The sequence below is a fragment of the Nansenia antarctica genome, assembly GCF_963989245.1.
Source record: "Nansenia antarctica genome assembly, chromosome: 4".
Taxonomy (NCBI): Eukaryota; Metazoa; Chordata; class Actinopteri; order Argentiniformes; family Microstomatidae; genus Nansenia; species Nansenia antarctica.
In genome coordinates this window covers 60,242,430-60,256,732 of record NC_137689.1, presented here as the reverse complement: position 1 = coordinate 60,256,732, position 14,303 = coordinate 60,242,430, and the positions used below count along the sequence as shown (strand labels likewise).

The following is a 14,303-nucleotide window of genomic DNA, read 5'->3' as shown; positions in this document are numbered from 1 at the left end:
AGTGGCACACTTCCAACCTGCTGGTAACATCACCAACACTGGCTACTATGCTCAGAATGTCCTCCCTAAAGGGTCAAAGGTCACCAACAAACCCCTGGAGGATGTGTCTGTGAAAATGCAAGCGTTGACAGTGGGCACCAGCGACTCGTGGTCTGGTGAGTGATATGCTGACATGCAGTGACCTAGTTCAGTATTATGTTCAATTTGGAAGTCCATTCCTTTTCAATTACACTAATTCAGGAAGTTAATTGAAATTCCTATTCAAGAATAGAAAAAAAAGGCATTCAATCAATCCAAAAATCTATGAAACTAAAAGCCTTTTTAAAATGTTATTCTTTCATTAACGTTGATTAACATTTTAAATGTAGCTTAATAATTGATGGAACTTGCTGCTGATGGGGTGGATTCTATGATAGTGGATTTATGTATCCATATTATACTTAAATGTATTGATTTGTAATAATTGCTTATGGAATTAATAATCCTTCTCCCTTTCTCTCCCTCTCCTTCTCCATCTCTATCCTTGTATAGCCAATAAGCTGGAAGAGTTTGGACAGTCTCTTCTGAAATCCCTGAACCAATACCGTAGCCAACATGGGGCAGGGCCTCTCTCCCTAAGCCCCGCCCTCACCAAAGAGGCCCAGGATTGGGCATCTTACCTAGTGAGCATCAACACGCTCACGAACAGTGGCAAGGGCCACGGAGAGAACATCTGGTATCGCTCTGGCTCCAACACAGCACCCCCTACAGGTGAGTCATGTACCTGCACATCTTCCTCTGCAGGTACATTTACATAGGCCTATGCCATTTAGCAGACTTTTTTTTTTTATTATCCAAAGCGACTGCAATTTACTGACACTGGTGCAAACCAGTGGTGTGGCAGACATTGAGGCCTACATTTGATTTTAATATTCCTCACCCCTAGGATGGTTGGTTGGTTGGTTTTTATTTGACAGTCATGAAATGTACATAAAAAGGTATTATCAATGCCATATGTCATACACTTACATGGGCTGTCGAGGAATGAGCACACAATAAAATCCTAGGAATTATTTCCGTTGTGATCCACTGTATTCATACTTCCTGTTATTCTTTGTAGCTGATGCATATGAGGGGGGGGGGGGGGGTTGTAAAAAACAATTGTTTACGGTACTAACAATAACAGAAAGTAAGCGAATCGGGAAGTGTGATGAAGGTCAATACTGTACACACAAAAAGGGACGAAAATACTCAGAGTTAGTGCTCTAAGGCATGTAAAATGTGTACTCTACTCACACTGTAGGCTCCGATGTGACTGACTCTTGGTACAAGGAGATTGAGAAGTATAAATTCTCATCTCCTGGTTTTCAGCGTGGAGCAGGTAAGATAACCTTGATTTTTATCAGAAGAACACAACAATGCTAAAAAAGATGTCGAAGTGATCTGTGAGTTGGCTGATAGTACAAACAGTCTAAGCGACCAGGCAACTTTAAGATATTGATATGATTAGAAATGGGTTAACACAGTCTCCAAATTATTACTTTCTGGGGGATCGTTTCTGTAGACCAAGAAATAGGTCTGTGGGGTCATATTATCTGGCTATACCAGAGTTTGACCGCCTGTCAAAAACGTAAGATTCGTTGCGTAAGAGTTACGTGAATTACGACTTCCGTCTTGTGTGACATTATTAGTATTAAGCATTAACTTTTGTGAAGTGAAACTTAATTTGTGTAGCGCCTTTCGTACATGAATGCAACTCAAAGCACTTTACAATAGAAAACAATGATTAAAAACAATGATTACAAGATTACAAAAAGAGGGGGAGATGAGGGGGAGGGGACACGAGACAACAGTAGGGGAGGGGTGGGGGAAGGGAGGGGAGGGAGGGGTTACATCTTTGCTTACACTAAACAAGCATACATGTCAATAACACTAATAATAACACATTACTGCCTTGTATAACCATCTACTTTGCTTACACTACATCAAGCTTACACTAAATAAGCATACCGTGTCACTAATAATAACACCACATTACTGCCTTGTATAACCAAATGGTGTGTCTAATCTAATCAGTGCTGCCATGTGCTGGACGGTGCATGTCCATGTATATGGTCCTTGATGGAAGTCCAATCTCGGCGACCGATAACACCTCGATCGGGTCAGTCAAAAGTCAATAGTCAACAACGGCGGGTTGATGGGGTGGGGTGCATGTCCAATGGTCCTTGACGGAAATCCAATCTCAGCGACCGCAGTGTCATCGCGATAACACCTCGATCGGGCCAGTCACTTTAACATAAACAACAACAATTAGCAACGATTAGCACAAAAATAGGGTTAGGGTTAGTGCGTGATTCTAACAAGCAACGTTCAGGTTACAAGTCGGGTCAGCAAAGTTCAGGTAACAATTCAGGTCAGCAACGTTGGGGTTACAAGTTGGGTCAGTAATGTTCGGGTTACAAGTTGGGTGGTTTCTGCCTTTGCCACCCCGCTTACGTCCCACTGTGAATATTATGCCTTTTGCTGATGCTACACCTACAGGCAAAATTCACTAAATGTTTACGTCGTCCCACTGTCAATACGATGCATTTTGCTGATGCTATTGATTGATACTCAGCCTACATAGTGCTGACGTATGCTGTGTCTGGGCTGTCTGTTGGAATGACATCCTTTTGATTTGTGCTGACTCCCTTCCTAGGTAACTTCACACAGATGGTCTGGAAGTCCTCAAAGCAAGTGGGCGTCGGCTTGGCGACCAATGGGAGTGGAATGTTTATTGCGGTGGCGTTTTACGACCCAGCAGGCAACATCACCAACCCAGGCTATTTCAATGATAACGTGAAAACCAAAGGAAGCAGATTTTAGTCTATTTAGTATATGTATTATGTACAGTTTATTAGTGGGCTTGCTTAAGCGTTTTTTTTGTTGCTTGTTCTGAATGGGGCGGCTGTGGCGCAGGAGGTACAGCCGCCGTCTAATGATCGCAAGATCGGCGGTTCGAGCCCTGGCTGGCCACATGTCGAAGTGTCCTTGGGCAAGACACTGAAACCCAAATTGCTCCCAGTGCCTTGCATGGCTACATAGCCCTCCAAACTGATTTCTTTCAGATACACACTCCGAACAAATTCCAGAATGCCTTGCGAATCATCGGCAAGAAGATAAGCAGGAAGACAAGCAGGAAAAAAAAAACATTAATGTAATTATTTTCTTCGCTACTAAAGATTTTAAAAAATGATGATAACCATCGTATTATCTTAGTTTAATGTAATTTCAATGTATTATATACCTTTATAACAAGCATAACAAAAAAATGCTATTATGTCAATGTGTCTAGCTGTGTGTCTAAGGTTAGCTATCTAACGTTACATGTTTTAAGGCTGATTTGTGCATGACAGTCCCGCATTTTGACATATTTCCATGTTGCATTTCCCCCCTTTGACGCCTGAAATGTAACTAATGTTCAGCTGCGAAATTGTTGCATTGTTGTTACCAGTCCTCTAATATCAGTGCAGACTGGCAGGGTAGGAGCACGGGTTGCTAGCCTACAGAGCACCGCTATTCTGTCATGAACTGGCCTGATAATGAAGCATTGTTCTTTTTTATTTGATGACTTGTTTGATTGATTGATTGATTGATAACGTGAAACTTAAGTTGTGAATGAATCTATCTATCTATCTATCTATCTATTGAAGGGTTATCCTATTTCATTTCACCTCCCGCCTGGACTATTGCAATGGAGTCCTGTTCGGGGCCACAGGCTCCAGTATGTGCAGAACTCAGCTGCCAGGGTTCTCACCCACACCAAGCCCTGGCAGCACATCACTCTCACCCTCATTCACCTCCACTGGCTTCCGGTCAAGTCCCGTATCACATACAAAATCCTCCTTCTCACCTACAAATCCCTCCACAGATGCCCCCCCCAGTACCTAACTGACCTTCTCTGCCAACGTACCCCTGTGGCATTGTGCTGTGTGATAAAACTGCACATGTTAGAGTGGCCTTTTATTGTGACCAGCCTAAGGCCCATCTGTGCAATAATCATGCTGTCTAATAAGCATCTGGATATGCCACCCCTGTCAGGTGGATGGATTATCTCGGTAAAGGAGAAGTGCTCACTAACACAGATTTGAACAGATTTGTGTACACAATTTGAGAGAAATAGGCCTTTTGTGTACATAGAAAAAGTCTTAGGAGCAAAAACAAAAGTGTTGTGTTCATATTTTTGTTCAGTGTATATTGATTTATCTGTTCACCAAAGACAATGACACATGACACAACTGCTGTATCTGTATGTAACCTTGTTACCTTTTTTCCACCAGCAGAGGGAAGCAGTTTGTTTCTTATATAAACCCCCCTCTCGCTTTCTTGCTCTGTCACTCTCTCTCTCTCTCTCTCTCTCTCTCTCTCTCTCTCTCTCTCTCTCACACACACACACACACACACACACACACACACACACACACACACACACACACACACACACAGCAGGCAGTTATACTCTCTGTTGTTTCCACAGGGACAGGGAAGCTTTGCATGGGAAATGCAAACCGAAACTAGAAAAGCAATGTATCACATTGCACCATTGTCTTTTCTATCCCTATAAGGAAAAGTGATACATGGTTATCTGACCATCATAGGCCTATTTTAAACAAGGTCAGATGATAAAGGGTTTGATTTTACATTCTAGTTTGAATAAAGAAGATTGTAACACAAAGTAGAAAACTTTTTCCTACTGCTAAGCTTCATATAGTGGTTTCTGCTATGGAAATTGGCTGAGTGTAACATGGTAAAACATACAAATGACTAATGAAAGTACTAAATTAAATAAATTTACAAAATGGTGGTGTCTTGTGTGTGTGTGGGGGGGGGGAGGCCTCCAAATGGAGAGTTTGAGTGAGTTAGTAAATTAGTCTTCCATTTTAACAATTTTCTGAGTGCTTCAATAGTACTCTTATATATAAACTCCTCCCAAAAAATTGGAACCGTTATTTTGGTCGATTATTCCTCCCGTGTGGGTAGCGGCCCAAGAAAATGTGCCAAAATCCCCTGCAGTATTCTTCTGTTATTCACTCTCGTTTTGAGTTGTCATCATTGAATGCAATCTCAATGCAGTGAGATATCGGAATGATATATATATCGGAATGATATTCTGGAGCCAGTGGGACCGAATCTGGGACCTAACTCCATCCTCCAGGACAACACTCGCTCCCACAGAGCCAGGATCATCACAGAGTACCTCCAGAATTTGAGAGTGGAGAGGATGGAATGGCCTGCCAGTCCAGACCTCAACCCAATTGAACATTTGTGGGATTAGCTTGGGCGTGCTGTATGTGCCAGAGTAACCAACGCAACCATGTTGCATAGCAGTGTTTGACCAGGCTGGTGACCAGCATGAGGAGGAGGTGCCAAGCTGTTGTGATGTATGGATCTTCCACACACTACTGAGGTCCCTGACAGTGTAAAAAGTGTAAAAATTGCCAATATGTGTTGTTTTTTCCTTATTACTGTGGGAGAGTGCAATCATCCAATCCACCAAGCAACTCAAAACTAGAGTGAATACCAACAGAAGAATATTGCAGGGGATTTTGGCAAATTATAAATAAACCCACACATTTAGCTGTGTTGCTCATTCCACGAATGCATGATCCTTACAAGTTGTACCTCGTTGTAAAGGTGACTAATCAGGCTTTCCAACGATATAAAATACAATGATTAGGCTACGTGCCTAAGCCTGCAGAACCATCAGTTTGATGTGTCCCCCTCCAAACTCAGCGAGGTGAGGCAGGTGATCCTGCGAGCAGATCAGCATCTGCATCAGGATCAAACAGGACACTGTACAAGTTGTATAAGAAAGGAAGTGGGCGGCAGAGGCTTTGTTGGAGACTCAGCAACGCGTCTGCAAAAGGACCTAGGGCTATGGGGTATCCAGACTGCACAAGGCAACCAGGGAGATATCGGAGGAGGCGGAGAAGGCAAGCTTTTGGCTCTGGTTGAGAAGGCGAGACAAGGCATAGGGAGCACCTCCTGAAGAAGGTTTGCTGTAGGGAGTGTCAGGGAGTCACCAGGAGATGTTCTGGGTTAAGGGGCAAAATATCTGTGAGCGGTGGTCCCCAGCTGATGACCCTGCAGCTAACCAGTAGGCACCGGTGGAGTTGCGGCAGGCCTAGAGCCTAGCTGGAAGACCATCTACCTGTTCAGTTTAAATAAAATAGTCTATAAGTAATAATGACAATTATAGCAATGATTATGATCAATATTAATCAGTGTAACATGAGCACAAAGAGCGACTTAATTTAGACTTTTATGAGTTCACTTGAGGGAGTACCATTGTGTCACATTGGTTCTGTCAACCTAGGGTGAACTGGGGTGTGTTGTGTCACTGGGTCATGAATTATGGAAAACCCAGTTGGTCAGTGAAAGGCAATCTAGGATCTGAATAATTTATCTCTCTTACCCCTTCTTTTGCAAGCCTAGTTTTCAATTTCACAATTTCACCCTTTGCACGTATGCATCATGTCCACTGGTCCATCTTTGTTGAATTTACTGCTCAGTGTTTATGTAAAGATGTAAATGCGTTAATAGTTGAGGATTATGCCATTTATTATTCGCTTAGATTGTTCTATGGAGGAGATTGCGGGGCAAGTAGGCCTATATTACACACATATTTGTGCATGCTTAAACAGAAGGTGATTTTTCATGGTTGAACTTTACTTTAACACTTGTCTGGAATCTCTGTATTCTTGGGAAAGGAGTGCTTTATACCTGTAATTAAAAATTATAGATTTTTAGGGCGGGGGGGATTAATTCCTAATATGTGTGTATACTTGTGTAGATATGCGTGAGGGTGTTTACTACAGTGTGTCTGTGTACATAATTCTTATGTCATCACCTGTACCATTGCCTACCCTATCAGATGAGCTGGCAGTTCCATCCCATACTAGCAGATGGCATACAGGACCAAGAACAATTACATTAATACCTCATGACAGCTTACTCACTCCCCTTTAATCTATTTCAAACCTGCACTTGCCTAGCCTCACGTACAGAGGATGAAAACACACACACACACACACACACACACACACACACACACACACACACACATCCAACCCACACAGCGCATGTTCTCATGTTAGCTTTGAATAATGTAAGTGCTGTCTCATACCGTACAGCTGCACTGTCTTTTTATTTTTTTATTATCATTGGTAATTGGTTTCAATAATCGCCATGCAGTCAATATAACACAATCAACACAGTTCCTATGACCAAAGTATTTTTCCTTTTTTAGATTAAGTAAAACAAAACAAAATAGAGAATGAACTTGGGGAGCTTTCACCTTACATATCACACAGATTAGAATAGAAAAAGATTAAAGTAAAATAAACAAAATGACATAACCCTCTTATGTTCTTTTCAAAAATCTGACCGTATAGGTTTAACATATCCCGTCCATTTCGTCCAGATCCGATAGGATTTTTCTACCTGAATTCTAAGAGAGAACAACATCTTTTCCATTATATATATATATATATCATGAATTATATCTATCCATTCATCCATTGTAGGTACATCTGGCTTTAACTATTTTCTTGTGATAGCCTTTTTACTTGCTACCAGAAGTTTCAATATAGATTTTCTATCGTTAGTGTCCCACTTTTCAAATGAAATGTTCCCCTGGTATAAGGTGTCACACTTGAAGGGCATGTTCATCTCAAAAATAGCTTCCAGGTTTCTGTGAATCTCCCGCCAAAAAGCTTGAAAGGCCTTTTTCAACCCACATTTTAAATCTAGCATCCATTTTGTTTAGAGGGTCGTATGCACACCATCTTAGCATTTTAAGTGAGTCTCTCATACCACACAATTTCACTATCTCCTGCCAAATCTTCAATGCTATATTAATCCAGGGATTATTTGTATTTGTCATGTTGTTTATTAATTCACTATCTGCAACTATAGCTGCTATTTGAACCCCTTCTGTCATTGCACTCTCAATTTCCTTCCATCTTGCAGAGTATGATGGGGTACAGGTACACCAACAGACTATAGGCCTCAATTGAGCTGCGCAATAGTATTCTCGTAAGCAAGGAAGGCCAAATCCCCCATTTTCTTTTCTTAACTGTAGCGTTTTGTATCTGATTCTGGGTTGTTTCCCTTGCCATAGATATCTAGATATTAATTTGTCCCATTCTATAAATTGCTTTGGGAGAGTCTGAAATAAATACAACAACCTTGGTAGGATGTTCATCTTAACAGACTCCACCCTGGAGCTCCAACTCAAGAAGGGAATGAGGCTCCACCGTAGTACATCTGATTTTAGTTTTACATTCAAAGGGCTATAATTAAGATCAGATCATTTTGAGACATCTTTTGGCAGATTAACACCTAGGTATTTTTATTGAGTCTGCATCCCATTTCAGGTTATATTTCCCTCTACAGCAGCACTGTCTTGAGGGGAAACGCAATGAGTCAGCATGAGCATGTACACAGAACAGGGAGCTGTCTAATGGCTTGCTGCAGCACTGTCTTGAGGGGAAACTCAATGAGTCAGCATGAGATTCCCAAATTTCGTTGTTTGGTACCTGTACTATATCAATGACAATAAAGACCATTCATTCATTCATTCATTCATTCATTCATGTACACAGAACAGGGAGCTGTCTATTGGCTTGCTAGTTAGCTAGCACTGATCCTTTGCTAAAATGTTTGCTCCTTTTGCACTCTGCACTTTGTCACCTTTAGCATGTAAGCATTTCTTTTTCTTTTTTTAACAGTGTATGGACAGCAGCTCTCGTCATTGTCACTGCATAATATTAGGACATTTCTGCGGGCAACTTACTTGACCTCACCCACGACTACCCAACCTTTACAATACTCAGCAGCTATTTTGAGCAAGAGTGTTCAACAGATTGCCTGACTAGTGCAGTAATGTATCATAGGAGGATAACATCTCCAGAGTTTACGTCATTATTTGAATACATGAATTTGAAACCAGTGCACCGGTACTTCCTCATGGTCAAGCCTTAAGCTTAAAGATGGTACCATACAAACATGTTGTTAAGAGTACCTCCACTTGCTGCTTGAATATTCAGTTGCCTAGATTGTTAAAGCCAATCTAATTCAACTGGCCTCAGCTCACTGCCTTTTTTCAACAACAACAAAAAGGACAAATCAAAGGAAGTCTAGTTAAATGAGGACAATGGAAACATCCTTGAATGGATGAGAATTTTCCCATGTCCTCATTTTGACAATGTCATCTTCTCCTCCCTCTTCTCAGTATGCATACAGGTGCTGCATTACACTGGCCAGTTCCTGCACTCTTTGTTAACCTAGCCTCGGTCGTCAGGTGTCATTCTATTAGGATGCTATAGAATTAGGGTTAGTAGGACACTAAAGTGGTTAGGTAGTTCACCGCAAATCCCTCGTTCTGCAAATAAAAATGGCCATGCTAATGCATGAAGAAGCCTCATCTAGGGGAGCTTGGAGCTATTACTTTATTCCAATGTCTTTCATTGCCCTTCCTTCTGGCAAACTATACTGCAGTTTATGACATGTACCACCGTGTTCAAAGTCCGCTTTTACACCCAAGTCATAATGTAGGCCTATGCATGATAGTATTGAATTGCATTTTTTTTTTTTAAGTCTAGATGTTATAATTCACTGATATGGTGAATTTAACAATAACATTAAACAATAACTCCACGTTGCAGTTGCTGACGATGTTTTCATCTTGTAAGAAATGCTATAGCTACATGCAGAGTCACTCTGAGAGTACAACATATTTTCCATTATATATATATATATATCAAAAAAGATGAAAAGATGTTGAGTCACTCTGCACGTAGCTATAGCATTCAGCACTCTGCATGTAGCTATAGCATTCTGCACTCTGCATGTAGCTTTAGCATTCTGCACTCTGCATGTAGCTATAGCATTTCTTACAAGATGAAAACACTCTGAGAGTGTTATAATAGAGCTGTCAGAGTTGGACATGTTCTAACATGTAGGCTATCTAACTTGATGGGTGCTTGGATACATTGCTATCTTGTTGACCAGCTTTGTATCACCGGTCCTAGCGTACCTAGTAACAAAGGATACAAAGGTATCCCAGCGACTGGTCAATGTTTCTATTTCGATTACCATTGACAACAGTGTACTGTGTCGTAACAGCCAATCAAAACGACGAATACACGTTCGCCACCCAATGAGATGCCTTTATATTACGAATGACGGGTTTTCAAACCAATCGCGTCCATGTTCCTTCGTTGTCACAGCGTATAAATTCCGTCCTCTCCGTCCGCGCCATTAGTTCGACGTCAGTTGCCCTGTACACTTGTAAGAAGCCACATCGTCGCCTTTTCTTGTTAAACATGAGGGAAATTGTTCACTTGCAGGCCGGACAGTGTGGGAACCAAATCGGAGCGAAGGTGAGTTTGAATTAATTTACTAATTCATTAGACAAGTAAATAAAATGAAAAAATTCAAATTTTGTAAAATATATTTTTATATTAGAAGTAGCTGATGTCGACGGTTACAGACACCGGCGTCGACCTGGGTCCCTGCAGCCGTTTAACGTGACGTTGCTCAACACGGGCTTATTTTTACAGAAGGTTTCGGTGTCCACCACCTGTCACCGCAGCCAATGACTTAGCTGAAATTGTACAGTAGGCTAGATGTGGCTAAAGCTAACTAGCACAGACTAGACACGGAATTCGTTTATTTAAATGTGGGCGTATTTCTTGTAATGGAACATTCTGGGTGGCACTAGGATTGACAGGAGAGCACACCGGAGCCCTTAAAAGACTAAACGTTGAGCAACGTTATAATAATACGGCGGCTAAAGAGGCAGGTCGGCGCCCGAGCCGCCGGGTGTGTGGCGACCATCTAGCTACATATAGTCTGTAACCGTCGAAAACAGTCTGTAGTACACTTTTCCACCGTTAACGTGAAGGTGCTCTTGTTCCGTAATTCCCTCCCCCTCTAGTTTTGGGAAGTGATCAGCGACGAACATGGCATCGATCCCACAGGCTCCTACCACGGGGACAGCGACCTGCAGCTGGAGAGGATCAATGTTTATTACAACGAAGCCAGCGGTAGGTCCATTGATCCTTTTTCATTGATCTTAATCCATTCACCATTTTGAGTGTGTGAAGTACGTGCGTAATTTGCTCATGCTGATGGTAGCTGCGTAGTCCACAAAGCATATAACACCCTATCTTTTTATCAGGTGGCAAGTATGTCCCACGTGCCGTGTTGGTCGACTTGGAGCCTGGCACAATGGACTCCGTAAGGTCTGGTCCCTTTGGGCAGATCTTCAGACCTGACAACTTTGTCTTTGGTGAGCCCAGTTAATGTTTCTTATTCTTAGGTTTTTAATCCTGAAGATGGACGTGCAATATAACTGTTACTATTACACCTGAAATGTGCATCCCCCCCCCCCTCAAGTACTATTGGGCCAAATCATGTAAATCATAGATTGTAGTGTAGTGGATTGATGCCAAGACTGGCTGTAGTCCCATTATTATTGTCCATACAAGGCCTGTTCAAACCTCAAAATTGTACAGAACACAGTGAGCCTATTGTTTTGCACCATTTGCAATTTGTGTTGTCGAAAATATGACGCAATTTATTTGTCTTGTTAGGCCAGAGTGGAGCTGGAAACAACTGGGCCAAGGGTCACTACACAGAGGGTGCAGAGCTGGTGGACTCTGTTCTCGATGTGGTGAGAAAGGAGGCAGAGAGCTGTGACTGCCTCCAAGGCTTCCAGCTCACCCACTCCCTGGGAGGGGGCACGGGCTCTGGTATGGGCACCCTGCTCATCAGTAAGATCCGTGAGGAGTACCCTGACCGCATCATGAACACATTCAGCGTGGTGCCTTCCCCCAAAGTATCAGACACTGTAGTCGAGCCGTACAACGCCACCCTCTCAGTCCACCAGCTGGTTGAGAACACAGACGAGACCTACTGCATTGACAATGAGGCTCTTTACGATATCTGCTTCCGCACACTGAAACTCACCACGCCCACTTATGGGGACCTCAATCACCTGGTGTCAGCTACCATGAGCGGAGTGACAACCTGCCTTCGCTTCCCTGGCCAACTCAATGCTGACCTGCGTAAACTGGCTGTCAACATGGTGCCCTTCCCACGTCTGCATTTCTTCATGCCAGGCTTCGCCCCCTTGACCAGCAGGGGCAGCCAGCAGTACAGAGCCCTGACTGTACCCGAGCTCACACAGCAGATGTTTGATGCCAAGAACATGATGGCTGCCTGCGATCCACGCCACGGGCGCTACCTCACAGTGGCTGCAATCTTCCGTGGCCGCATGTCCATGAAGGAGGTGGATGAGCAGATGCTGAACGTGCAGAACAAGAACAGCAGCTACTTCGTGGAATGGATCCCCAACAACGTCAAGACGGCCGTGTGTGACATCCCACCCCGTGGCCTCAAGATGGCTGCCACCTTCATCGGCAACAGCACTGCCATCCAGGAGCTGTTTAAGCGTATCTCAGAGCAGTTCACCGCCATGTTCCGCCGTAAGGCTTTCCTGCACTGGTACACCGGGGAGGGCATGGATGAGATGGAGTTCACTGAGGCCGAGAGCAACATGAATGACCTGGTGTCCGAGTACCAGCAGTACCAGGATGCCACAGCTGAGGAGGAGGGAGAGTTTGAGGAGGAGGGCGAGGAAGAGTTGGCTTAAAATGTGTCAAAAGTACTTCACTTTTCACTAATGATGTCTGTCATTCTAACTGTTTGTGTTCTCAAACTTTCAATTAAAGGCATGACTTTGATAGCATTTTTTCTTTGAGTTTCTTTTAAATTAATACACATTAAGCCTATGCACAGTAGGCCTACACTGGTAATATTCAACATGTGTGCAGGAATTGGGAAATTATGTCCCACTCATAATATGACAGATATGCCTGTTTTGATTCATTTCAACAAACATTCACAAAAGTTTGTAGTGGAAAATCCTTGAATGAGATGCGCTCTGAACAGTTTTGTTAGGCTATTACTGGTTAGATAGGCTACTGTTAGTGAAGCTATGGGATATCGCAACTATTTCTGTATGTTTTCAAAATATATACTGGTACAGTAAAGTAGCTAGTGTGATGACCAGTCGCTATACCTCAACCATTTTTAAAAATCATTAACAATATTACATTTTATTAAAGTTGGAGCATGTTTGGCAGCCAAATATCATCATTTTCATGTCAGCGCCACATGTTTGTGTCCACAAATGACTTGTCAGCGTATTGGGACTGAAATTGAGTGCTTTATGAATAGCGTCCATTGAATACATACTACATTGAAAGGCAAATTTGGTATGACGTCCTGTCATTTTATGCATAGGCCTTATGCCTTTTGCCACATTTTCCCTACTGAAGAATGTTCTTATCTTGCATACTTTCTTCTCATTGTTAGTCGTCCTCCCCACCATCCTCCAGTCGCGTCCTACTGAAGACACATTGGAGAAGAAGATCTAGGTTCCCATACATATTTTCAAAAAGCAAGTAAGACAGAGGAGTCGTGCTCGTAACAATTCAGAAAAGGCCACAGAATGCCAACTAATAGTGTAAAGTATGAACGTTTGGATGCAGCCACCCTTTCTAGTCTACTGGTACATGTTCCTGCCCTGCACTTGCCATGTGAAGGTACGTCTGTATGCTATAAATTAAGCTATATTGCCGTCTGGTGGTTTGTGAGGCCAGGAAACGATGCATTCTGCATTAAAAGGCTGGTTCAGTATTTTATTTTTTTAAAGGCAGATGGTTCCTTACCTTGAAAGTAGACTTTTCTCCCCCCCCCAGGATCCAGAGATCCAGGGCTATTCATAAAACATTCAGGGCTAGATGCCCAGGCCTAACAACGTCACTGATTCCAACCATGTCAGAGACCTCATTTGAGGTGACTGGCCACAAATGATGAACTCTTTTTTTTGAGCCAGCACTATACTCATTATGCAAATGACTGAAGTTAGTAGTGGCTATTAAACTATGGAAGCATAAACTTAATTCAAATGTTAATGAAATTTGAGATTGCATTTGCATGTTCCACTTTTGCATGCATTCTTTCAGACAATATTCAAATTCAAATGATTTGCATTTGCATTTTCATGTACCTGTTGTACCACATTTGCTGTCAATATTAAAATGATAATGCAAAGCAAAGTCATGCGCTGCTTTGTAGCTGACAAAATTCAAAAGTTCATTCTAATGTGAAAATTACTATGCAATCCCAAAATAGCATATTCATTTGCCACTTTTGCCTGCGTTATTTGAGTCAATATTCAAATTGTAATGCAATAATGTGATACGCAATTG

The 14,303-nt window shown here is 42.3% G+C and overlaps 1 protein-coding gene across 1 annotated transcript; it reads left to right on the top strand.

The window, feature by feature from the left end:
- Positions 1–10,296: 10,296 nt before the first annotated feature.
- Positions 10,297–12,775, top strand: LOC308156658 (tubulin beta-4B chain). The gene is made up of 4 exons (XM_080530056.1): positions 10,297–10,403; positions 10,961–11,069; positions 11,204–11,314; positions 11,619–12,775. Exons 1-4 carry the CDS (start codon positions 10,347–10,349, stop codon positions 12,677–12,679), a joined length of 1,338 nt encoding a protein of 445 aa, XP_080386182.1. The 5' UTR covers positions 10,297–10,346; the 3' UTR covers positions 12,680–12,775.
- Positions 12,776–14,303: the final 1,528 nt, after the last annotated feature.

What these genes read in the sequence shown, in the direction of transcription:
- LOC308156658 (XM_080530056.1), top strand. Translation starts at nt 10,347, where the DNA reads ATGAGGGAAATTGTTCACTTGCAGGCCGGACAGTGTGGGAACCAAATC. An exon ending in TTATTACAACGAAGCCAGCG is followed by an intron (nt 11,070 to 11,203) that starts GTAGGTCCATTG and finishes TCTTTTTATCAG; the next exon opens with GTGGCAAGTATGTCCCACGT. An exon ending in ACCTGACAACTTTGTCTTTG is followed by an intron (nt 11,315 to 11,618) that starts GTGAGCCCAGTT and finishes TTGTCTTGTTAG; the next exon opens with GCCAGAGTGGAGCTGGAAAC.